At 39.5% G+C, this 24105-nt stretch overlaps 1 protein-coding gene across 1 annotated transcript in view; it reads right to left on the bottom strand.

Annotated features, from left to right (window-relative positions):
• CPVL (carboxypeptidase vitellogenic like) overlaps window positions 1-24105 on the bottom strand; it is an 89208-nt gene that overhangs the window by 55174 nt on the left and 9929 nt on the right. The window contains exons 2-9 of the mRNA XM_077809318.1: window positions 23831-24037; window positions 22453-22571; window positions 17243-17357; window positions 15461-15519; window positions 14790-14866; window positions 12149-12215; window positions 2760-2882; window positions 2327-2458 (exon numbers count right to left, since the gene is read on the bottom strand). Coding sequence (XP_077665444.1) covers window positions 2327-2458; window positions 2760-2882; window positions 12149-12215; window positions 14790-14866; window positions 15461-15519; window positions 17243-17357; window positions 22453-22571; window positions 23831-24020 — 882 coding nt within the window. The 5' untranslated portion in view covers window positions 24021-24037. The remainder of the gene's footprint in view (window positions 1-2326; window positions 2459-2759; window positions 2883-12148; window positions 12216-14789; window positions 14867-15460; window positions 15520-17242; window positions 17358-22452; window positions 22572-23830; window positions 24038-24105) is intronic.

Here is a 24105-nt window from a genome sequence, read left to right as displayed (position 1 = left end):
TTCAACAAAGACAAGTGAGAGTCCTGCACTTACGACAGAAGAATCCCATGCATTGCTACAGACTAGGGACTAAATGGCTAGGCAGCAGTTCTGCAGAAAAGGACCTAGGGGTTACAGTGGACGAGAAGCTGGATATGAGTCAACACTGTGCCCTTGTTGCCAAAAAGGCTACCGGCATTTTGGGCTGTATAAGTAGGGGCATTGCCAGCAGATCGAGGGACGTGATCGTTCCCCTCTATTCGACACTGGTGAGGCCTCATCTGGAGTACTGTGTCCAGTTTTGGGCCCCACACTATAAGAAGGATGTGGAAAAATTGGAAAGAGTCCAGTGGAGGACAACAAAAATTATTAGGGGACTGGAACACATGACTTATGAGGAGAGGCTAAGGGAACTGGGGATGTTTAGTCTACGGAAGAGAAGAATGAGAGGGGATTTGATAGCTGCTTTCAACTACCTGAAAGGGGGTGCCAAAGAGGATGGCTCTAGACCGTTCTCAGTGGTAGCAGATGACAGAACAAGGAGTAATGGTTTCAAGTTGCAGTGGGGGAGATTTAGGTTGGATATTAGGAAAAACTTTTTCACTAGGAGGGTGGTGCAACACTGGAATGTGTTACCTAGGGAGGTGGTGGAATCTCCTTCCTTTGAAGTTTTTAAGGTCAGGCTTGACAAAGCCCTGGCTGGGATGATTTAATTGGGGATTGGTCCTGCTTTGAGCAGGGGGTGGGACTAGATGACCTCCTGAGGTCCCTTCCAACCCTGATATTCTATGATTCTATGGTTGAAGAGTAAATACCGGCCTCTGAGGTGTTGAAGAAACCTTATCCTCCAGGCTAAGATAAAGGATCTTATAAATATTATGATTCAAGCATTCTATTTGTGTGGGGCTGAGAAACAGGTTCAAACTTTTATATTTGGTACATTTTCTGGCATGATGGACACTGTTAGTAGCCATTGTGCCAGTTTCCCCACACAGTGTTCTTCATTCATGAGCAAAGCTAGCTGATTCTGAATGGTGATACAGCAAATTTCCACTAGTCACAAGTTTGAAATTGGCACCCTGTGACCAAAGATGATTCAAAATTTTAACCTCTAGTAACTACATAGTGCAAGACTTCCACAGCTGGGTACCTAATCTAGGCTCCTAAATCCATATTTAGCCACTAAAATAGAAGGATGTTTACTTTCAGAAGTGCTTAACAATCCCTCTCACTGAAATCAAGGGAGCTGCAGGTGTTCATCTTTAAGTGTCAAGCCACTTCTATTTACATGCCTAAATTTTGATTATCTTGCTTAACTATTAATCTTAGGTACTTCTATGGCACTCAGTACTGTAGTGTCTGAGTATCCCACAAGTAATCCACTGCCAAGCTACTTACCCAACCTCTGGGGAGATCTTTTCCCTAAAAAGTAACAATTTTCTTATTTTCATCCTATTTTGCAAACATTGTGAGAAGTGTTATCTGTATATTAAAAGTGTCTAACCAGAAAATACCCACATAATAAATATGATGCATATTCTCCCATTATAATGCTTAAATTATACAAAAGAAAAGTTACTTATTTAAAACATACAACAGAGATTATAAACTCAGAACAGTTACTATAATGCACTTCCAATGAGTTACAGATGCTTCCCGGGTTACGCAAGACCCAATTTATGCAAATTCGCACTTATGGAGAAAGTTCCATAAGCAGGCTTTTCGAGTTGTGGAAATTTTTGTGTAACGTACGGGTATATGTTTCCGATTTATGCAAAATTTGAGTTATGCAAGGCTTTCCAGAATGGAACGATTGCATATAGTCGGGGGACGTCTGTACTTCGTGTAGAGAAAACGCCTGCACTCCGTAATCTTAGATGCCACCACATCTTGCAACATGGGCATCCACGAACCACTAAGCAATATTCCTTGCAGACACTGATTAACCGCATCTATGAAATGCGGCCACTATTTTTGAATATATAAGATTTAATAGCACGTTCAAGTATATGCAGCAGCTCTCTAGACAGCATTTCTTCTAAGTTCCATGGGCAAGTTAAACCTTCAGGGCATGTAAGCATTTAGTTAAAGAAACAAAAACAGTTAATGAAAGACAGGACTGTATAAACATATTCTAAAGCCTCTGTTTTAAATGAGGCCAAAACAAATTCTATGGACAGTCCTTTTCTTTCTTTTCATTCCCTACTCCCTCTTCCCCCCGCCATGTTATAATGGGCACCTTCTCCAGCATCAAACTTCTGATCTTCGTTATGCTTCTTTCTGACCCCTTACTCAGTTCAGATGGTTTTAATTGCTAAAGGCCAACATGGGGGCCTCTGATACGTACTTCAAAGGCTTTCATCCACTTCTTCTGCTGGATATAAATTACTCCCAGGTCAGTCTGCTGCTGGATATACTCCCTCTGCTTCTCATCCACCAAGCCAATTTGGTACAGGAATTGTGCATAGCCACCCAGCATCTACCAGACAGGCACACAAGAAAGGAAGCTGATAGGTTAGGAAGGCATATTTTACTTTTCCAAGATCGCCTTTTTAAAATTCTAGATCAGTCACTGAACTCAACTGAGTAAAATTTTAATAAAAAAAAAATTGATCTAGTAACTTGATGTTTGGAAACATTTGGCAAATATTAAAGGTTTAAAGTCATTAGGAAGTCACTTGGGAAACAACTACCTTTTATCTAGATAGGACTGTAATATGAGAAAAGCACTCCATTTAATTAAGTACAAAAAGAATAGAAAAAAAATATGTAAAGTTTACCATTTCAGGGTCACAGAAACCATCACCAATAGCAACTCCTTTGAAGTTGATCTTAACTTTGGCTTTGGAACTATGGGTATAGATGTAGTAGCCAATAGCAGGCACATACTTCCCTGCATAAGACTGGAGAGAATGGAATCGTAGGTGATTCAGTTTGAAATAATATTGCTTTACTGTGTATTACAACTTGAGTATTTCTACATTAGACAAACTAACAATATTTTATTTCACTTTCATAGAGTTACTGCAGGTTTCCATTCTTTATTTTCTATCCCTCACTGATATGCGGCTAATTTATTCCTCATGAACACAGAGTTTAAATAAATTCATTATCAAAAATGATTTAAGACATTAAGGTTGAAATAGTCAAACCCTAAGGGGTTGGAATCACCCATTTCCATTATTTATAATGGAAAATGCACATCCAAATCCCATAGAAATCCCACTCTAAAATAGTTTGGCTAATGATCTCATGCCTGGCCCGGTTTATCCTTGAGTTGGACTGGGCTGGTACAGGGTGGTAGGTAACGTGCCTAACATAGACGTTAACTCAGAGGGCCATTTAAGATTGTTAATACTGATGTTTATGTTTTAAGGCCCGATATACACTTACATTTTACAGGCACAGCTATATCAATCAGGAGTGAGATTTTTTTTCTTAAATCAACATAGCTCTGCCTGCAAAAGCTTTAGGGTGGAGGTAGTTATACTGGTGTATCACAGTATATATGCCAGTTCAGTGAAATGGCATAAGCTATACTGGTGTAAGCATTTTCATCCCAGTATAATTACAACCACACCACAGGATTTTCCTGGTATAATTTTACCAGCATACTGTAGACAAGGACATAGATTTGCACAATTTACTGAGAGTGATGTCTCATTTGGTGCCACAAGCAGGAGATGTTTGGGAGACCTTCTTTCTCTTTCAAGAATCAAGGCCAAGGATTCCAGCAGAACCACTGGTAATACTCAAGCCCCATCAAGGGAGAGCCAAGCTGCTAGGCTAGTAGAGTTCATAGCATGCACAATCATATTTTGTGCACAATCTACTGTGAGCAGCATCTCATTCTGGAGAGTCAGAACTGGCCTATTTTGTAGGTGGAGCTCGGAAGAATTCCACAATTCTTTTCCTCCCAATTTGACCCCTGGATTCATCTGACACAGAAGCATTGCCAATACTGTCAATCATAATTAGATTAAAATAGACACCAATCATAGAGCAACTGCGAGATCGTAAATGTTGAATCCAAGTAGGGACTCAGTGACAATACCTTTAGGAAAGGTATACATGTTTAATGCTACTTCCTGGTATTCTAACCACTCTTTCCCCTGCCCTCTCCCAGACCTTCCATCAAAAGCATCTATCCCCTGTTCAGAATACCGTGAGGACTCTAAACAATAATTAGCATCATCAGATGCAAAAAACAAAACAAAAAAAAAAAGCCTTTTGCCTTCAGCTTGCTAAGAAGCCTCATTCCTTCCTCTCAGACAAGAATCTGATCACAAATTGGGGCTGAAACTGGAAGCAATGCAAAGGCAGTAGCCTTCCCCTTCAGACAAACATATCACCCATCAGCTTCAACCTATTCTGTCTCCCAAAGACTGATCACCAAAGCCCACCACCAAGTCATGTCCCAGGTACATCAGCTATTCTGTCTTCATCCATGACCTGGCAAGGCTCCTCCGTGACAAACAACTGACAAAGCAATGGGATAAGCATGCAAGATCCAAAGAAGGTATTTTCTCTGTTGAAGGAGTTTGGCTGTGAAACATGCATCTAGAGGCAAGGCTAAACTCGAATCTGGCCACCTTTAAGGCTTTTGAATACAGCTTTTCAACTATAATAAGATTGTATGGGTATATTTAATGCCATAATGCTAGGGAAGGAGAAGAACAGAAGAACCCATGAAGTAGACACAAAAATTTAAATTCCATCGTACCTTCAGAGGAAGGAAGAGACAGAATGTGTCTCAGATCTATGAATGTATTAGTTGGAAGTCTACTTATTCATATAAACCTAACACTAAGTTCCTATAGCACAGTTTCAGGTAGATTGTAAAATATGGACTATTTAGTACCACTATAAATTACAGTGGTAACATATTTGTCTGGTGCCAGACGGGTGTACTATACCCTTTGCAGTCAAATGATCCAGCAAGACTGAAATCTAATTTATGCTAACTCAGTGAAATGGACAGCACATGGTGAGTAATGGGGTAGGCAAGTGGACTGACAGAGTATCTTCATTTTTCCACAGAGAGCAGACTGCATGTTTTACTTTATGAAAAACACTTGTTTAAGTGTCCTCGGTGTGGTAGGCTGTATTTATTCACCTATTCCTATGAAAACTGGAAAACAGACCATCCTGAAGTGCAAAGAATAATAAAACTAGCCTTCTTGAGGCTAGTGTCAGGCACGGTCTCACCCACACTATCCTGTAATTTTTTTTTAAACAAATTTCTGCAGATTTATTATGCCCCTGCCAATTGTTATTAGCAAAGAAATGGCTTCCCAGCTAAGAAGTCAAACAGGAATCTGCCCCCTTCAGAAACAGTGTAGTTGCAGAGAACAAAACTATAACGAAAACTATGTCCTTTGAGCAGAATTACACATGCATTAGCAGTTACTATTGCTAGAGGATTTACTCTGCCACAGCTCTTAGATATAGTTAGTTACCATGCTGTCGATGAAGTGACCTGTAGCTCACAAAAGCTTATGCTCAAATAATTTTGTTAGTCTCAAAGGTGCCACAAGTACTCCTTTTCTTTAGGCAAAAGAGCGGTCTCTAAATATTACCTACCTACATAATGGAATTCTTTAAAAAACAGACAGCCTAAGGGCCCAAACTTGCACTAGTGAATTACACCAATGCAAATCCTTGCATGGACACACATCTGCTTAAATCTGTGTTCTATCACTTTAGCTTGCAAGGGCAAGCTTGACTACAAGTATTATATTTAAGCCAATTTAGTCAAAGAGGTTCAACTTTATGCATAGGCCAAGGGTGAAATCTTGTCTCTATTTAACTAAATGGGAGTCTTGCCATTGACTTCAGAAAAGCCAGGATTTCACCTCAGACCTTTATGACCAAACAGACAGTGAGGGAAATGGGTGGGGGGAGCAGGGAGAGAGATGTAATTAGAAATAGAGAAACTTTAGACAGAGAAATGTATAGCTTTATAATCTGAAAAGCCATACTGTCAACAAAGTTTGGGCCCAGACTATTTGGCATGAAATGTCACTCAAATTCTTCAATTAAAAGTTAAATGAAGCGGACATAATAGCTACCATATTGCTTCTTCTAGAAGGACCCTAACATACATAGTGCTTGTTTATTGAAAAGCCAGATGGACTGTGCCCCTCCTGCTGGCTGAATAGTGAATGGTTCCCAGAGCTATAATCTACATAACAGGGGTTCTCAACCTTTTTCTTTTTAAGCCCCCTTCCCCCCCCGCACATGCTATAAAAACCTCCATGGCCCACCTGTGCCACAACTGTTTTTCTGTATATAAAACCCAGGGTCGGTGTTAGAGGGTAGCAAGCTGGGCAACTGCCTGGGGCCCCATTGCTCAGACTTCAGCTGCAGACGGTGGGGTTTTGACTTTCTGCCCTGGACCCCAGCAAGTCTAACACTGGCCCTGCGTGATGGCCCCCCTGAAACCTGCTCATGGCCCCCAGGGAGCCCCAGACCCCTGGTTGAGAACCACTGCTATAGACCAAAGAGCCTGCCAACACACTTGTACGTGCAAACAGATTTTCCTCAAAAAGAACCTCAGAAAAAAAAATACAGTTCAGAGAAGAGTAAAAAACAAACAAGCCAATGTACTGTCTGGTTTAGGCCCACACATTATTTACTACTGTATTACAGCAACATTTACAGGGCCCAAGTGAGATCAAGACCACTACCCCATGTACATACAGTCCCTCCCCTATAGAGCATGCAATCCAAACAAACAAGAAAATATTAAGTGTTTTCCTCATAGAGAATCTCTCTAAACTTATGTTGCCAACAGATTTGTTTGAAATATCCCCTTTTCAATGAGGCACGTACATGAATGACTGCATGTTCACAAGCACATGGCTTGCAAAAGCCCTAAAAGCACACTCTGCTCTGTGCATGCCTAAACAGACAAGAGAAGGAACAAGCACAGAGCTCCTCACCTATCTGACTGTGGTTCATTTGAAGGTTGACTTGTTATAGCACAAGACCCAGTTTGGTTTTCTGTATTCCTCCCCCCCGCCCACGAATGAAAATAGCTTTCCAGGATCCTTTTTAACTTGTAACCCATTATTCCTAAACCTCTTAAGTCCATGTCTTTCTTTTACCTTTTTTTTTAAGCAAGACTAATTGAAGCGTGATATGTTTATTTTCTCTTATGAAGTTACTGTGAAAAGGGCAACACCAGTACTTTTAGTGAAAATAAACTGTAAAGGTTCTGTGGCCCGCAATGCACAGGAGGTCAGACTAGATGATCATGATGGTCCCTGCTGACCTTAAAGACTATGAGAATATGGGCATTTTAGAATTTTTTACAAGTAGATTATAGTATTATATTTTTAAAATAAAATTGCAAGTTTCCCTTAAATGCCAAAAAATATTACAGCAACCAGCAACTAACTTAACCTAAGGCATGACTGTTCTAAGCAAAATTGATGTCTCCAGAGATCAGCACTTAGCTTTTTTCTATAATGCCAGTGACTATAAAGTAGTCCAGTAACTCATACTGTAGGTACACTCCACAATTCATTTAGTCCCATTTTCAAAAAGGCTATAACTTCAAAATTATATGAGCAAAAACTGAAGTATACATGTAAGTTGCACTTCCGTGAAGTTTTAGGCATCCAGCTACTCAATTTGCATGTGTAAAAATGTAAGCATGAAAAACTGCTCATACAAGAATTTGATAGCTCAGACTGCCTCATTTTGAAAATCTGACCCGGAGCCGACACTCCTTTTTATGTCCCACCACATACTTTGCCACTTTATTTTTACCTATTTCATATCTAATGCACAGAGCCAATAATCCACAATAAAAAACAGAATTTTGTCCTTTTGAAATTAAAGTGGACTTTGGTACAGAATTTTAAAATCAGATCCTAACAATAGTTAACAAAACTTGGCAAGCACAACCAAATTTAATACAACACAGCAATCTGTCGTAGGCTCATATGTAGAGACAGCTTTCTGATTCTATTTAATTTAAAAGTCAAGTCCTTAAGTGGCTGAATAAAGACTTAAACAGCTTTCAGAAAGGATTCCGAGTTTAAGTAGTTTGAAACACTATTCTCCTTACATGATGCCTCAAGCTTTATGATTAAAGAGAATCAAGGCCAAGGCCAGTCAGAAGGAACAGAGGAACAATACAATATTAAAGTTCATTGAGTGCTTGTTAATAAAGGTGCCAGAGTAACAGCATTAAAGACAGTCCATGTGTATAATACAGGCAGTGGTGGTACTGAATCTCTCATTCCTCACCTAGGAACCTCAAAGGTGATAGATGATTGCTTGTATTAGATGTACACTCAGCTTTTGGAATATGGATCCAGGTGGTCAACAGGAATGCAAAATGCCATAGTTCATTTTGCAATGTCAGACTGAGTAAGTGGCTGAAGTCCAGTTACTATTATTTCACAAAAGCCCATCAAGAGCCATTAAGTGTGTAACCAGATTTCTTGCTGAAGAAAATAGGCACTGTCAGGGACTAGGGTCAAAACTTTTATCTTTAGCCACTCAAGTTCAGATACCTAGAGTCATATTTGAGCACAATGTAAAACTACAATCAAATATATCCCACACAGAGCCTCCTTAGTCAGGAAAGGGAGAGGAGCAGAAGACTCAGCCTACAGAACTTCCCCATGCAGACCTAATTTACCTGGGAGGTACTGAAATTGTGATGGGTGTTGGAAAACCCTACAACAAATAGAAAAATAAAGGGGGCATTTCCAGACATATTGAACACCCTCAGCCCCTATGAAGCTCAACAGGAGTTTCACATGCTCAGTCATCATGCCGTGGACTGGTGCCCAAGTGTGGATTTTGGTGCCTAAATTTGGCACCCAAGTTTGAAAGTTCCTGTCCTAGAAAAGAAAAGGGCTCCCAAATGCAAATACCTAGCAGATGATCACAAACCATGACACCACAACATTATCTTGGTATGTCATCATTAGTACTAGTGATTTTATTTAAATATGACATCTACAATACAGAAGAATGAACAATAGAAAAACAATAGGAGTTACAAGCTCAGAAAGGGTCTCCAAATACAGAGGCATATCTGATCTCCCAGCCAGAGTGCCAGTTGATTCACGGATGGTTATCTGCAAGAGAGGGAATCTACACTCCGACTTTTCTGTATTCTGGAAATTCCTTGTGCCAGTAGGCCTCTGGGGTTTAATTGTGATCTCCAGAAGCATAAGCAGCTTGGACAGAAGATAGTGAGGCTGCACTTGGAATCTCAATGGTCTGTAAGCCTACATATGGTTCTTGTACAAAATATCTACAGCCAAGCCAAGAGATTTTACCTGCCTTCAGCCATAGACATCATGAAGAACCATACACATGAATTCTTTAGGATACCAGACATTCAAGACATTTGCTCCTCATCCTGATTAGTATCTACACTCACACACTATCCTTCTGTCACATAAGAGCTCTCTGCCTGCCAACCTAACAGTGGAGGGCTACAGGAATTTCAGTATGGGAGAGACCCACATTACTATTAGTCTATTCTCTTCCTACTTTTAAGTGATAACTTAATGTTTCCTAAGGTATTTATTAATTTGACCTCACATGGCCCCTGTGATAGAGGAGTCCAATCCCCATCCAGAGGTTGGCAGGGAAGACCAGTTGCTTGCTCTGAGCATAGCTATTTGCAGAGTAAGGAGGCTAAGCCTGCTTGTATTCCTATCAACATACCACACAAAGACGTACTAAAGAGTTGGGGCTGGATTCTGGTTGCAAGAATTGGGAAGGCTCTGCTGGGAAATAGCTGGAGCTAAACTCACTAAAGTAAGGAAGAAAGGATGATAGAGTTGGTTCTCTTCCATTCTGGAACCTGGATGAGACGAGCCAGGCTTTTGCCTTTCTGATACATTTAGTCTCCATTTTGGCTAAGAGACTCCTGCTTCATTTGTGTTTGAGCCTTGAGGCAGGACGTACTTGCAAAACTGAAAAGATGTGTAACAATATAAAAAATGTTTAGACCCTTTCCTGCTGCATGCCACAGCCCTAAGCACCCTTGCCCTTTCTCTTAGAGCAAACCACTCCCCTCCCTTAATTTCAGTCACTGTGAATTGTATGCAGGTGCTCTTTTGATATGCAGTAGGTTTTCACTATATTTCACATTTTCAACTACACTGCACAGTGCTTCTGGGAATCTTTGCCATGGAGAGGCAGCGATTCACAAGAACATTTAAAAATAATGATTCCTGCAGATTAATTAAATGCAGATGGAACTCTTTTTAAGTAGGTTTTACTTTTGAGCCCTGTGTTATCAGACACTTCTCTCTCTTTAGTGACATTAAAGCCATCTGGTGTGCTCGAAAAGTCAGGGTGGAAGAAAAGACTAGGAAGACAGACATTTATTCAATCCTAGTCATACAGCTTAGAGGCATGCACTAATTAAAGTTCTGGTACATGTATCTTCATGGGTCATATATCAAATGGACAAAGGTTTTTGAGAGGAAAAAAAGCCTACAAACTTTTTAGTTTAACAGATAAAAATAGTTAAAACCCCAAAGAAAAAAACCTGTTCTGCACACACAGTCTCTCTTAGGAGCTGAACTAGTCATGGACATATTTTAATTTCTTGACCTATTTCTTAAGTTTTAGGCAGTTATAAAAATTATTAATAATAAATAAGGTTTGTTTAACATAGCCCAAGGGCAAATAAACTTTGACACAGCGAGTGGTGCACTGGCAACTCATCAGGTGTCATGCCTGATCTGTAGAGTTCATGCCATCAAATAAACACACAATATTGGTCAGGACTTGCGTCTTTGTTAACAGACCGATAGAAATGCCTCTGAGTTCCACAGCAACAAAACCTGCCGATGATCAGTTTTTGCCTGATTTTGAAGTTACAGGACAAAGAAAGCCAGAGGCCATATTTGGTTCTCTGACTGCACTTTGGACAACTCAGCTGGCACATAATGGTGCCAGATTGAAGTGCATAGGGACACAGGATAGGACTTCATTCTACACCTCTCTGATTAAATAAGTTTTTATTATTTACTTCTAGTGGGCACTGCAGAGCCCAGACATCTAGGAGAGAGTGAGCTTATGCTCAAGCTTTCTGGCTCACGCATCTGAATTGTTAGCCACATACCAATTACTGTTTCTGTTGGTTATGCACAAACCAAAGAAAGCAAGCAGGGCTTTTAGCTCCCTTGTGTAGCATGCAGGGCTGAAAGTTATGAAAGCCATATTTTTATTTGTTGACTGAGTAAATCTATTATGAAGTCCTTAAGGGAAATTAAACATGGACCCCTCCTATGTCATTTTCAAAGTTGTTTTTTCTGCATTTTAAAATTGTAGATTAGATTGCCAAAAAGCATCATCTGAAAATAAAGTTCACTAGATGCTTCCATTCAAGACTGAAATTTGTCTCATTGGAGAAATTAAAAGTTCCTGCTGCAAAAATGGGAAACTACTGTTACGAAACTGAAGGTGTGCAAAAGTTTGCCATTAATTTTTCATGGTGTTAAAGCAAAAATAAGTCATAGGAAAGCGCTGCAGTTAGAAAGATCAGATCCTTGCAGGACCTTAATCTTAACTAGTATAAATGCAGTGTGTATGGAAACAATAAACCAAAGCTTTTCCATCCAAAAGTTAGCTACAGTATGTTTTGGGAAATTAGCTGATGACTTGTTTCCATATACTTCCAAGAGAAAGATCCCATTAACAGACTGTTTTTCAGAACAGTGTCTGGAAAGGGATATATAAAATTGAGAAAAGGATATACGTGCCTACTGTTCCCTGGATGTACATAAAGGAGAAATATACACATCTTTTTAAAGTTACTATTTGATCATCCTGAAGCAGTAAGGACAGAAAGTGAAAAGTGTATATTTAAGAGTGAAATATGCCAGTATAAAAGGTAAGAAACAGATATTGGTATACCTAAAGAATTACAGTATATTTCAAAAAGCTTATAGTCTGCTAAGAAAGACTACAAGCTTTACATGAGAAAAAGTGATTGCTCCACTTCACTCCTCTCCTGAGAAGAGTCAATGTTTTCTTTTCCCCCACCCATCATTCTGTTCACTGGCCTCTAAGTACTCTGCTGTCAGAGTAAGGGCAATGAAGATTTATTCTTCATGTTCACAAATAATTATGAAGATAGACAGTTTTCTTGAAAGTAAAATAAAAAGTTATCTGAACTCACTTCTCCTGTAACATAGAAGTCATTTTTCTGATAGTCTGGAAATAGCTGGAAAAACTGGATGAGTGCACTGAAATATAAATAAAAGTATAAATCAGGACTACATGGAAATTAACCTCACCCCAATTAAGCAACATCATTTTAAAGTACATTTACTCCAAATACACAGCAGAATCCCATATGGAGTTTTATAGGATATGTTTGTTAGGATTAATACTCTCTCCATTAGAAAACTCATATCACTAGGGTCTATGGGTTTTTTTGTTTTTAAACCTACTCTTCATTTAAATGAGCATGTCAAATATATAGTTCTGGACTGAGTTATCTTCTGCTCCAGTGTTCACAGATTTTCTGGAAAATGCAGCAGATTTAGAGATCACAGGTCATAGCATTTTTAAATTGACCCTTACAGAGTAAAAGTTTTTGAAACACCACGATATTTAGAAATTCCTGAATCATTTGAGAGAAGTTCGCATAATGTCCACCCATGCATTAAAGTTTAACTAACTTTAGTTTTCTTACTTCAATCTCAGTGGAACTTCATTTTGACAGTTTCAACTGATGAAGCTAGGTCTACAAACCATGGAAGCTATAAACCGCACTGTCAAAGGAAACAAAGCTGTCCTTTCAAAGAAGGCAGGAAGAGGAAACTGCAACTGCCTTTGACTTATGCCCAAGCTAAGAAGGGTGCGGTCTTCCCTCTGAAGCGGTGCCACAGAATAACCTACAGACACCACTGTGATCGTAACTGGGCTCCCAACACTTTGAAGGTACAAGGGTCCATTACTAAGATTATAAGAGTGAGTAAAGTTGCTAACACAGTAGGCAACCACCAACAACAAATAAATAAATAAAAAATGAGAGGGTTGAAGTTTCATAGGCGGCTAAAAAAAACTGACCACTACTGCTCAATTTCCTGTAACTAGACCCAAATTTCTGATGAAGATTTTAGACCTTCCTTCCTTCCCCTCGCCTCTGAATTGCAGGAAAGAGGGTGGGATGCATGAAAAATGTGAAACCTATAAAGGGACAGCTGAAATCAGTTTTCTGCACTACCCTTTGATTAGCTGTTCTTCAGCTTGGAAAGCCTGAAGCTAAAAGAACTAAAAAATAGCTATAAACAATGGACGCTTTGAATTAGCCTCTCTTTATACATGTCATGCAAAAGGAGATGTGTCTCATGCCTGCAGTAAATAGCCACATAGAAGGTCAGCTGGAATTTGTAACAAAGTCCTAGAGAAAAAGCTAACAACAAAAGACAGTTCCAAAATGTATGAAATTACTTCTTGAATTCCATATTAAAGCAAAGATGTCTGCCAGTTAAACAAGTAAAATATTTACTATGGGAGTAACACAAACAAAAAGGTACTTGGCGCTTCAGAGGAAAAGAAAGAGATGCAGCTCCATCAAGCCAGGTGCTACGCACTCTGGCCCAACTCAGCAGAGCACTTCAGCCTGGAACAGCAAAGTGTGTGCTTCTGTGCTCAGCACCCTCTAGGATCAAATTCTAATGCTTAGGAATATAGAGAGACATGTATCCCTCACCAGATTTTGTGGTAAAGCAACTATTCCTAATGCAAGGTATTCGGTGTAGTCTTCCACCCTTCTAAAGATTCTGTTCTGCAAAAGGACCAGTGGAAGGGTAGGATTACATTTTTACTCTATGTAGGACATAAAAACAAACACACAAAAACCTCTCAGCAATAGGTCCTTCTCTACAAGGGCAGGCCACCCATTTTGAATAAATTATTAAGATTCTCCAGCCCTGTTCCAGCACCAAAACCCATGCAAGCAGAACCCCACGGTTTCATGGAACCCCACTGAGGTTCCCCTCTACAGCTCTCAGTGCGAGATCACAGTCTAAATCTTGATTTACTTTGCTCTCTTTAGCAATGTGTATTGGCTGAGGAACCTCTGGCAACAGTTTACTGATGAAGGACTGGGAACAACAAGGACAAGAGGCTGCCTAGCAAGAGGAATTTTTTAAGACAGACATTTGGAAACCAGCAATTTGAAGAAGGGGGGTGGGGAGGCCATTTTAAAGAGCATGAGCAGAAATCAAGGAAACATTTAACCAAAAGTGGCTATAAAGAGTATAGTGCGCAAAGGAATGGAGCAAGACATGAAGAACAAATAAAGCTCAAGAAATTCTGTTATGGCCCCTACTTCCTACATCTAGGCGTTACAGGGATCAGGACAAGGTACAGAAGCATACTCAGGCTGGCAATTTTTCCCTCATCTTTTTGAGTCCCCATCCCTCCCCCTCCACTAATTTCTCCTTAAGTGCTTTTTTTAAAATTTTGTTTTGTTAAATATACTGGTTACTGAAACAAATCATTGAGTGAACTTAAAGTTCATTCCTGCCCTAGAGAGGTTACTGAATGCAGCAATATTCCCCATATGTGCTCAAATTGGGAATCTCTCTAGAACTAGAATGAACTATAAGTGTATCCACTACATATGATCCTAATGTCATGTAAAAATTCCTTGAAATAAAAAGGAAGAAAACAATTCTTATCTGTAAATGCTCATTAAAATGATTTTAGAAGCTGGCCACAAGATGTCAGCAGTGCTAGCTTTGGGGACATAAAGATGAACAGGAATGAACACAAAGAAAGAAATGGAGTAAGGTGGCACAATTTACCTGTATAAATCTCTTCCTACATCATCTTGGTTTACTGCATATCCCGTATCATCAGTAAAACTAAAGCCAGTCCCAACCTGATAATGAAATGAAAAATCATGGGATTTGAGAACAAAATTGCTTCTAGCTCCTTAACGCTTTTTTTGCCATGTGGCAAACCAAGATTCTGTAAAGTATATGGTTTCTCTCAATTAAAAAACTGTAAATTAGGTTAAAACTAATTAGGGCATTTAAAAGGTAAGAAACTTTATTTTTGCACATTCTATGCTCTTTTCTGAGATAGTGATCTCACCCAATGGTGCAAAATAAACCCAAACTTTCTTCTTGGCAAGTAAGAGAAGAGTGGAATATATCCTTGATCCTTTTATAAAAAGCAAAATTGCTTTTAAGTGCACATTGTTAGTAATTTGTAAATCAGTCTATACTACACCCCGTCACACTGTAGAACGAAGAGAATCTTCCAGTTGCACACAAAGTGATGCAACTAGCATTTGTCACATGTAGTTCTGTCTCTCTTCTTCTACATGTCTAAAGAATTGATTACCACGAAAACGGTTTAAGAATGGACCCTGAAAGGAGAATTATCAAGGCACCATTTTAAAAGTATAGATACTTAACTTTACAATATAGACAATACACCTAACACACACACTTTCATATTTTGTACTTACTGGATTGTCAATGTAAAGCATGGAAAATTTAGATGTCCAAGGAAACTTCCGTTTAAACACTATTAACAGAAAAGGCATTGCTGTTAGCCATCAACACTTAAGCTATATAATCAAGGAGTTATGCTGTGAAAAGGACTAGCAAATAGCAATACAAAGTTCTCACCATTTATCTCCATCCCAGATAAAGATAAACATGTTCCTACAACTATTTCAATGGCACAGGTTGGAAACAGCCATAATACTTGATACTAATATGGCTGTGAAAAAACTAAACAAGCTATTGTATTTTGCCAGTACATTCTATATTATAGATGGGGCTGGTAGCACCACCTATTATTAAGGTTGCCTGACACTTCCCCATTATAAGTCCATGTTTTCAGTTGCTTATAACTTTGCCAGAATAACCATTCTGGATGAAATTTTCATGCCCTGTGTCTGCCTTGGCTGATGACAGAAAAGATCGATTATTTTTTTTAAAATCAGTCTAAAGTTTCAGACAAAACTGGTTCAGTTGTTTCCGAGAATGAGGCTAGAGAAAAATACATGGTTTTGTTCATGTTAAAAAATTCTGACAACCTATTGTGAGGCAAAAATATATCACTCTGCCATGCTGCAAATCTCCTGTATGGCAAAGCCTAATAATAAAAGCAGAACATTCCAATTTTTAGGGAGTTAAAGTAAACCAATTTTTTTTAAACAGTTTCATATGCTTCTGCCTATCTGGGAGAATCAAGGAAGTACTTCAAGAAGGGATGTTCTTAATCCAGTCAAATCATGTTACAAGTCTGATCGAGTAAGATTCAATCAGATTGCCAAAGCATACAGGTCTTCTGCATTTTCTGTCCCTGATCCAGCAAAATACACACTTAGCTCCATTAGCTTCAACAGGATCATGCACGTATGTTGCTTGATCAGGGTCTATCTGAACCAGCATTTTTGAGATTTAACCATTTTCTACCCTCATCCTTCCAAAGAAAGACAATTGCATAACTCCCATTACTTTTGTATGTTTAGGAGTTAAGCTCAATGCAACTCTTTATGTTGCATGCTAAAATCTAAGCCCTTTCCTTTAAAAAACAAAAAAAGAAAGAAAAAGAAAAAAGTTCAGTTCTACTTCCCACACTTTTCACAAAACAATGGTTATTTCCACGCTGAATGAAAAGAGAAGGCTTATTTTGGTAGCAAGATGACCAGAAAGTTATACGTTTTTAAAAATTATATTCTTAAAACTTTCTTAAAGCTTTACTTAGCTGTCTGTGTTGAAATAAAATACGTTCCCAAATATGTACAAAACGAACAGTATCAGAAGATAAACCGAATAGTTTTCAAATTACCTCAAAAGGACAAAATTAAAAATTGCTCTGGGTCACACATGCACAGCAATCAGCATACAGAAAAGATAAAATAATTCCATGCTTATAAGTATGTTAAAACTCTTCACTGCAAGGTGTAAAGCAAAGGCTATGTCTACGCAACAGAGCCTATGCTGGCAAAGCCCCCTAGTGTAGACACAGTATACACCAACAGAAGTAGTTTGTTCCACCAGTGTTGGAACACCACCTCCCCAAATGATGATAGTTATATTAACAGAAGCATTCTTCTGTTAGCAGAGCTGCATCTACACTGGGGGGTTTGTTAGCATAGCTGTGTCAGTCAGGGTTGTAGTTTTTTCACACCCTTGACCAGACAGCTATACCAATTTAAGTTTTAGGCGTAGACCAAGCCTAAGTAATAGAAAAAAAAAAGTCTCTCCAGAATTCACAGAACACAAGCAACACTTACATCTGAGATTCTTGTCGACAACATATGGTCCATGTTCAACAAAAAGCCCAAACATTGATGTTCCTCCTGGTCCACCCTGGAGCCAAAGAAGGACTGGGGCATTCTCTGGCTGCACCTGTTTAAAGAAGAGACAAGAGAAATAGACACCATTACATGAGGGGCTGGTCTACGTTACCGCTTAAGTCAATGTAACTTAGTGCTCTCCCGTCAGCATAATTCATCTTCACCAGACGCACCACATTGGTGCAGCTGCACCTATGCAGTGCAGTAGTGTAGACTTGTCCTGTGTGAAAAGAAATACACATTATTCGTTACCCTCAGTGACAAGAATTGGTTTTAGCCTTTCCGAATCATTAAGGGTCTGTCTATGCTGCAGCTGGGAAGATGTGATTCCCCATACATGTAGACAGACTTGCACTAACTCAGCTCATGCTAGCAAATTGAAAATAGAGTAGTGTGGATGTAATAGCCCAAGATGCCACCAGTGCTAGCCACCTGAGCTCAAATCCAAGGTGTTGGGCAAGCACGACTCAGGTGGCTAGTGCAAGCCACCATCAATGCCACAGTGTCCACAATGCTATTTTTAGCAGGCTAGCTACAGCTAAGCTAGCACGAGTCTGTCTACCCGGGTTGGGAATCATACCTCTCAGCTTGCAATATTGATATACCCCGAGTGTCTTACAGATCTCTCGGATGTTTCATTCTTGTATGGATGATTTGTCTATAGGGGATGTTTGCCCCCAAAATAGCTACTGCTAGGGAGAGCCAGACAGCCTCTACCAACAGTCAATGGGCAAGCTTCAGAAATGGTGAACAGGAAGAGGCAGGTTTCAAAGCCTGCCATTCAAGAAGTAAAGAATGATTGGGACTTATCTTGGGAGCAGGTGGAAGAAATGGAGACTTGATAAGTAGCCAGGACATAGTGGGTTGCAGAAAAACATGGAGTTGGGGGGGAGAGAATTAAGAGTAGTTATTATTCATGATTTGCACTGCAATCCTACCTAGTGGCTCTATTCATTGATCAGGGCCCCTATGTACAAACACAACAAAAAGTCAGTCCCTGCCTCAAAGGGCTTAAAATCCAAGTGTAAGACAACAGATCAAGACAAGGGGAGCACAAGATGACAATAAGAAAAGAATAGTCAATCGTATGGCACAGAGGAGCAGGTGATGAGAACTGAAAAATGCTCATTGTTAGTTTCACTTAACTTTTCCTAGCACATTTCATTTTATTCACACTAGCAGAATATTTGGGCTCACAGTACTGCAGGGAAACGTTTAAGCTATTTTCTCCAGGGTTTTAAATTTTTTTCCCCCTTTAGGCAAAAACTTTCAAAACAGAAGGTATCATAAGGTCACGATGGTTTACAGCAGACCATCGCAATTTAATAGGAATAGGATTTCTGAAAAAGTTTTCTTGATTTCACCAGAACTCCAGCATTAAGAACAAAATTTTCAAAAGTGTCTAAGCCCCATTTTCAAAAGTGACAAACCTAGGAGCCTAAGTGGCACTGACCTCAAAGGTGCCTCTTTGGAAAATGGGACCCAGGGCAAAAAATATTCAAAAGTGCCTAAATCTACCATTTCTTTATCAAGAAGGCCAGAAGAACCTAGAAACACACTATGAAGTGCCAAATACACTAATCTCTTTTAGTGAAGTGTCTTCTACCAACAGAAGAAACATCATTTAAGGACAGCTACTGATGATATTAATGAGTATATATTCAGTTGGACTTCTGTGGCAGCTGTTCACTGAATTCTTCTGGTGCCCCCTACAGGCCATTTTTTTAATTTGCTGAAAGCAAAAAAAGTTTAAGAAGTTTAACTCTAGATGGTTTAAAAAAAACCTACTTAGTACATTTTTCTTTCACTCTGCAGCACTAAAATGCTTCTTTTGAGTAACAGATATAAAGAACCGTTGACTGGTTTCTCCAGTTTTAAGTAGCAACCCTCCGTTAGAGACTCCTTCTCAAGTCAATTCTGTATAAATAATGCTATCCAAATAGGAGGATCGGGAACATGGCAGGTTATTTAACAAGAGTATTCAATGTAGAAACAGTGGGGTGTCACAACAGCACCCAGGATTAGTGGATTTTAAAGCCATTTTACAAGTTAATATTGTTAGAGCACATCCTTCTTAGCAGTTGTCTATTGTTATTCAAAGAGCAAAGTTCTTTCCCTAAGATATTCAGAAGTTAACTCTTATTAATAAGGCTTAAAAAACCATGATGCAATGGGACTTGTCGCCCTGATGGCCTCAACTTTATCTCCATTTAACTTCACTTTTCTGAGATTTTATTATTTGTACTGTTTTCTGAAATCCATCCTGACAGGGGCCTGCTGATGACCTACAAGCCATTTTTCTTGTACTATACAGAACTCTCTTTCTGGTAACTCTTTTCAGAGCTTCTTAAGGCCCCATTTTATAGACATCCAGGCCCAATCCTCAGCAGCTATAAATTGTCTTCATGCCATTGCAGTCAGTGGAGCATTTCAAATTTACATCATCTGAGGATTTGGCCCCTGGTTTGTATAAATGGACAGTGCCTCTAAAATCAGAAAATTAGTCTGGGAAAAGCCGGTTTCCCTGAAGACTTGGGGCAAAATCTTGGTCCCACTAAAGACCATGTCAAAACTCCCATTAACTCCAACTGGGTCAGGATTTCACCCACTGGGTGGGTGTTGATTATGCAACAATAGATGCTGGAACATTCTTTCACAGGAGGTGCAGCCCATTCTATTCCAGAATCTCTTTGCACCTCCCCCCACATCCTTTTGAAGCATCATATGTCCAAAAAACAAACAAACAAACAAACCAGAAAGCAAAATTTGCCAATTTAAGATTAATTGGCTTGCTTTAGACCAAATACCCCTCATGTTACTAGCTGCTGATCCAAGCATAAACTTTTCAGCTTTTTCCAGCCATGTTCTAGCTTACCTCTTTAGGAAAGAGGTTTCTCTTGGAGGTAGTGAGAAGCCTTACAAGACTTGAATGATGGTTTAGTAATTTTGAGACATAACATTCTTTCCACACTTCATATATTACTCTTTCACGGTGGGATATTAGGCATTTTAGAGGTGTTGGCATAACTGGCCCATTTAATTGCTTACTAAATACCCAAGGGGTGAGGAAAACTGGCAGGTGTTTAAGTCTCAGTGAGGTCCAACAACAGAACAGGGACTATTGGTTGGCACAGCAAGAAATGAAATTAAGTAAAGGGTGGAGAAAGATAAGAGAAAGGGAAATGCTAAAGGAAGAATAGTTTGCTGAATATTTTGAATTTGGGGATGGGAAGAGAACAGGTTACACCCTGAAAAGCAAAGTTCGTAAATATGGAAGGCAAAGCATTTAGATACCACTTTTCCTAACTTCAGTGAAGTCAACTATTCTGTGAATTTTTTCTTCAGTTCTTCCACATCCCCTGTAGCAGAATGTTTTCCTTGTTTCAACAGGACAATCCTCCGATACCTCACCCTCTTAACAATGCTTTCTCGGGGCCAGGAAAGATCCTAACATACACTACTTGGCAAACCTGAACCTAAGGAGTATAACTCTCTAAGTAAGTTTTATTTACATAAGTTCTTGAGAAAGAGACCAGATGTCTCATCAGCCACCTGAAAAAGTCAAAACAGCTAGATATTATTTTGTGAACACCCAGCTTTGTAGCACAACAAGGGAAGCTACAGCAAAAACAGCCAAAACGCACAAGGCCAAACATAGTATGCAAGAGTCAGAGTAGTCAGTTACATCAATGCATGGAGCCCAGTGATTAGACAAATAAATGTAAAGATTTGCATCTGAAGAAGTGTTTTTTTAACCCATGAAAGTTTATGCCCAAATAAATCCGTTAGTCTTTAAGGTGCCACCAGACTCCTTGTTGTTTTTGTAGACAAATAAATAGCTATCTAAAATAGAAGACTAAGTAGTTGTAGACACTAACTTCTTTTCAACAGTGACAAAAGTCTGGATAAGCAAACTTTCTGAAGTCAGTCAAATCCATACAATCACTATTAACTATCACAAGTCCATGCTCTGAGATACGGAACTAATCTTGGTGACATCGCCTTGCCATATGTCTCAATGCCACTTCCCCCTTTAGATACGGGCATAATTTAAAAATTAAAACTCCATCATACAAGCTGGTACAGCACATCAGTATCCTCTCAGAGCAAAAAAATAATATAAAGCTGGGCTAGTTGATTTTAGGTTGGGGGAGGGGGGGGAGTTTAGTAAATAAACCATATACACCTGTTGGAGATTGCACACATCATCCATCCTCTCAAGGGATTCATTTTGCTAACAGTTTGGAAAATATCAGCTCTCTAAGGTTCAATACTATATTTCAATACAGCTTCCCCTATATTCTCTAGTAATTTCAGAATATTAGATGAATCCCCCTGCAATCTAATAGTTAATACTGAAGGCCAAGATTAGAAAGTTATTTTCCCCATAAAAAAAAAAAAGGTCATCCAAGATTTATTTTTAAGAGAACAAAGTTACAATGACAAGCTTTCTATCCTATACATGATGAAATGGGCATAATTAGAGCTTGGAATAATTCTCAGCTAAGGAACAGATTGACAAAAGTCCAATCTATACAGGAGACATAAGAAGGAAGAGGCAGAAGGTCACAAACAAGAAGGCTAGTGAGATCAAGGACAAGGAAGAGAATAGCACAGTGTGGGTAAAGATACAAAAAATTAATTAGCAATAACAAAAGTGATAACCATTTCAACCTCACTTCAATCTGTTGCCTGTTTCTATAAAGTTGCTTTAATTACGAAACCCCCTCTAGACGCAGCTTCCCTACATTACAGCAAGTTTGCACAAGTTTGATAGATACCACACACACACACACACACAGATCTGGGATCAATTTTGGACTTCAAGTCAGTCTACAACCATTTCAAGCCAACCTGCAGCCAACTAGAATGCTGTGGGTGGAGGAAAAGAAGGAGGTAAAGTACAAGCAATCATTTCAAGAGGAATTTATTGTGTTGTCTGGCTACCATTAAATAAATGTTCACCCTTATTAAATAGAAGTTCATGTTTGGCTTGTGTTATGCCTAGCTTTCAAGGTAAAGTACTGCTATCCTGTAATGTCAGCTTTCTGTTGTAAATACACTAAGCAATGCCATAAGTATGGGGGGAGAGGGCTGTTTTGTTGTTTAAATGGCACAGGAGTATTTCATCTCAGTAGTACGTTTACCTCAGCAGGGAAGAACCAGAAGAAGAGATTGCTGTTGTGAGTCTTGTTCACTGTGAGATAGCCAGAGTAACTCTTCACATTTACTCCTTGGAGAGGGCCAACCAAACTTAACTGCCTTCCTAGAGAGACCAAAAAGATTAAAACAAGCATTAATAAAGAGAATGGTATTCAGGTTAACATGTCTTTCATTACAAGGAATAAACCCAAGGACATACAGATCCCTTACTGACCAGAAAAGAACAGCCCACTATCCACTCCCCTCCCATAGCAAATACCACCCCTCAAGAAGCCATACTTCCTGGAGCCTACCCTTTCTCCACGGGATCTGGAATGGGAATTCATCTCTCTGAAGACCTCAATTGTGAATGGGAGGCAACATCCAAGAGCACTTCTGGTTCTCAAAATTTCCACAGCCTGAATACAGAAATGCCTCCCTTTCCCTCAGCGTTAAGGATATTAGCGGGATTCTAAGATGCAAAGTTCCAAACTGAAACTTTCCAAAGCCTGGGATGATTCAGATTCTGTGTGCCAGGTCTAGAGATAAGCCTCAATTTAGAATTTACATATATCTCAATTCTACATTTACTACAAACACACACGTACAACCATCAGGGGAAGAGGAAGAACACTGATCCCCTTACTAAAAATCAACGAGTAAAACAGATACAAGAAAAGCAATGGAGTTTCTCTCATCAATCAGGCCCTCTCTCGGATGCAACTTTTCTTGTATGAGATGCAACATCTGAACCAGCTTAGTCACCTCCTACATCCATGTCGTTTGTCACGTTTGTACCAATCTAAGTGAACAATTTTAGAGGTGTTAAAATGAGATTGCGCATTAACTAGTGAGATTTTACTCATCAAAATTCTTATTCTTCTATCTCCGTACTTCTCAAGGCACTTCCACAGCAGAGGGCTATAGTTAGGCCTCAAGTTTCTAATACCTCATTACTTTTAAAAGACTATTTTACATTATGTTTAGTAGTATTTTATGTAGCATCACAGCTAACTAAATCTGCACTTGCCAAGCGAACAGTTCAATGTCTACGTGGGGATAAAAGCCCCGCAGGTCAGCTGACTTGGGCTCGGGCTGCCGGGCTAAAATTTGCTGTGTAGAAATTCAGGTTCAGGCTGTATCCTGAGCTCTGGGACCCTCCATCCTCAGAGATTTCAGGCGCCAACCCAAGCCCAAACATCTATGCAGCAATTTTTCAGCCCCGGAACCTAAGTCAGCTGACCTGGGCCAGCCACAGATCTATTTGTCTCTGTGTAGACATACCCTATAGCTTCCAAGCTTCAGTAATCGTTAGTAAGGTTCTACAGAAAGTTTAGAAAGAGGTAGGTTTTCTACGCAGGCAGTTTGTAAACTTCTTCTTACCTTCCTCAGTTCTCCCACTTTCAATATAAGGGGTAAGGAAGAGTGGGTGCCCTGGGTCTCCTTTTGATGGTGTGGAACACTTGATCCTTCTAAACATGCTGCGAAAGGCACTCCATTGTTTATGAGCACGACCTAGCTCGAAGGTCACACTCAGGCTCAGCAAAGTCAGCAGAACAGTCGCCTTCCACATTTGGTCATTTAATCCCTCTAGAAAAGAAAGCATACCACAAGTCAGATACAAAAAGGAACTTGCTGCTGCAATCACTGTGTTTTGC

Source organism: Eretmochelys imbricata, chromosome 2, assembly GCF_965152235.1.
Source record: "Eretmochelys imbricata isolate rEreImb1 chromosome 2, rEreImb1.hap1, whole genome shotgun sequence".
Taxonomy (NCBI): Eukaryota; Metazoa; Chordata; order Testudines; family Cheloniidae; genus Eretmochelys; species Eretmochelys imbricata.
Note: the sequence above shows the minus strand (reverse complement) of the source record. Positions and strands in the feature narration are given on the sequence as shown.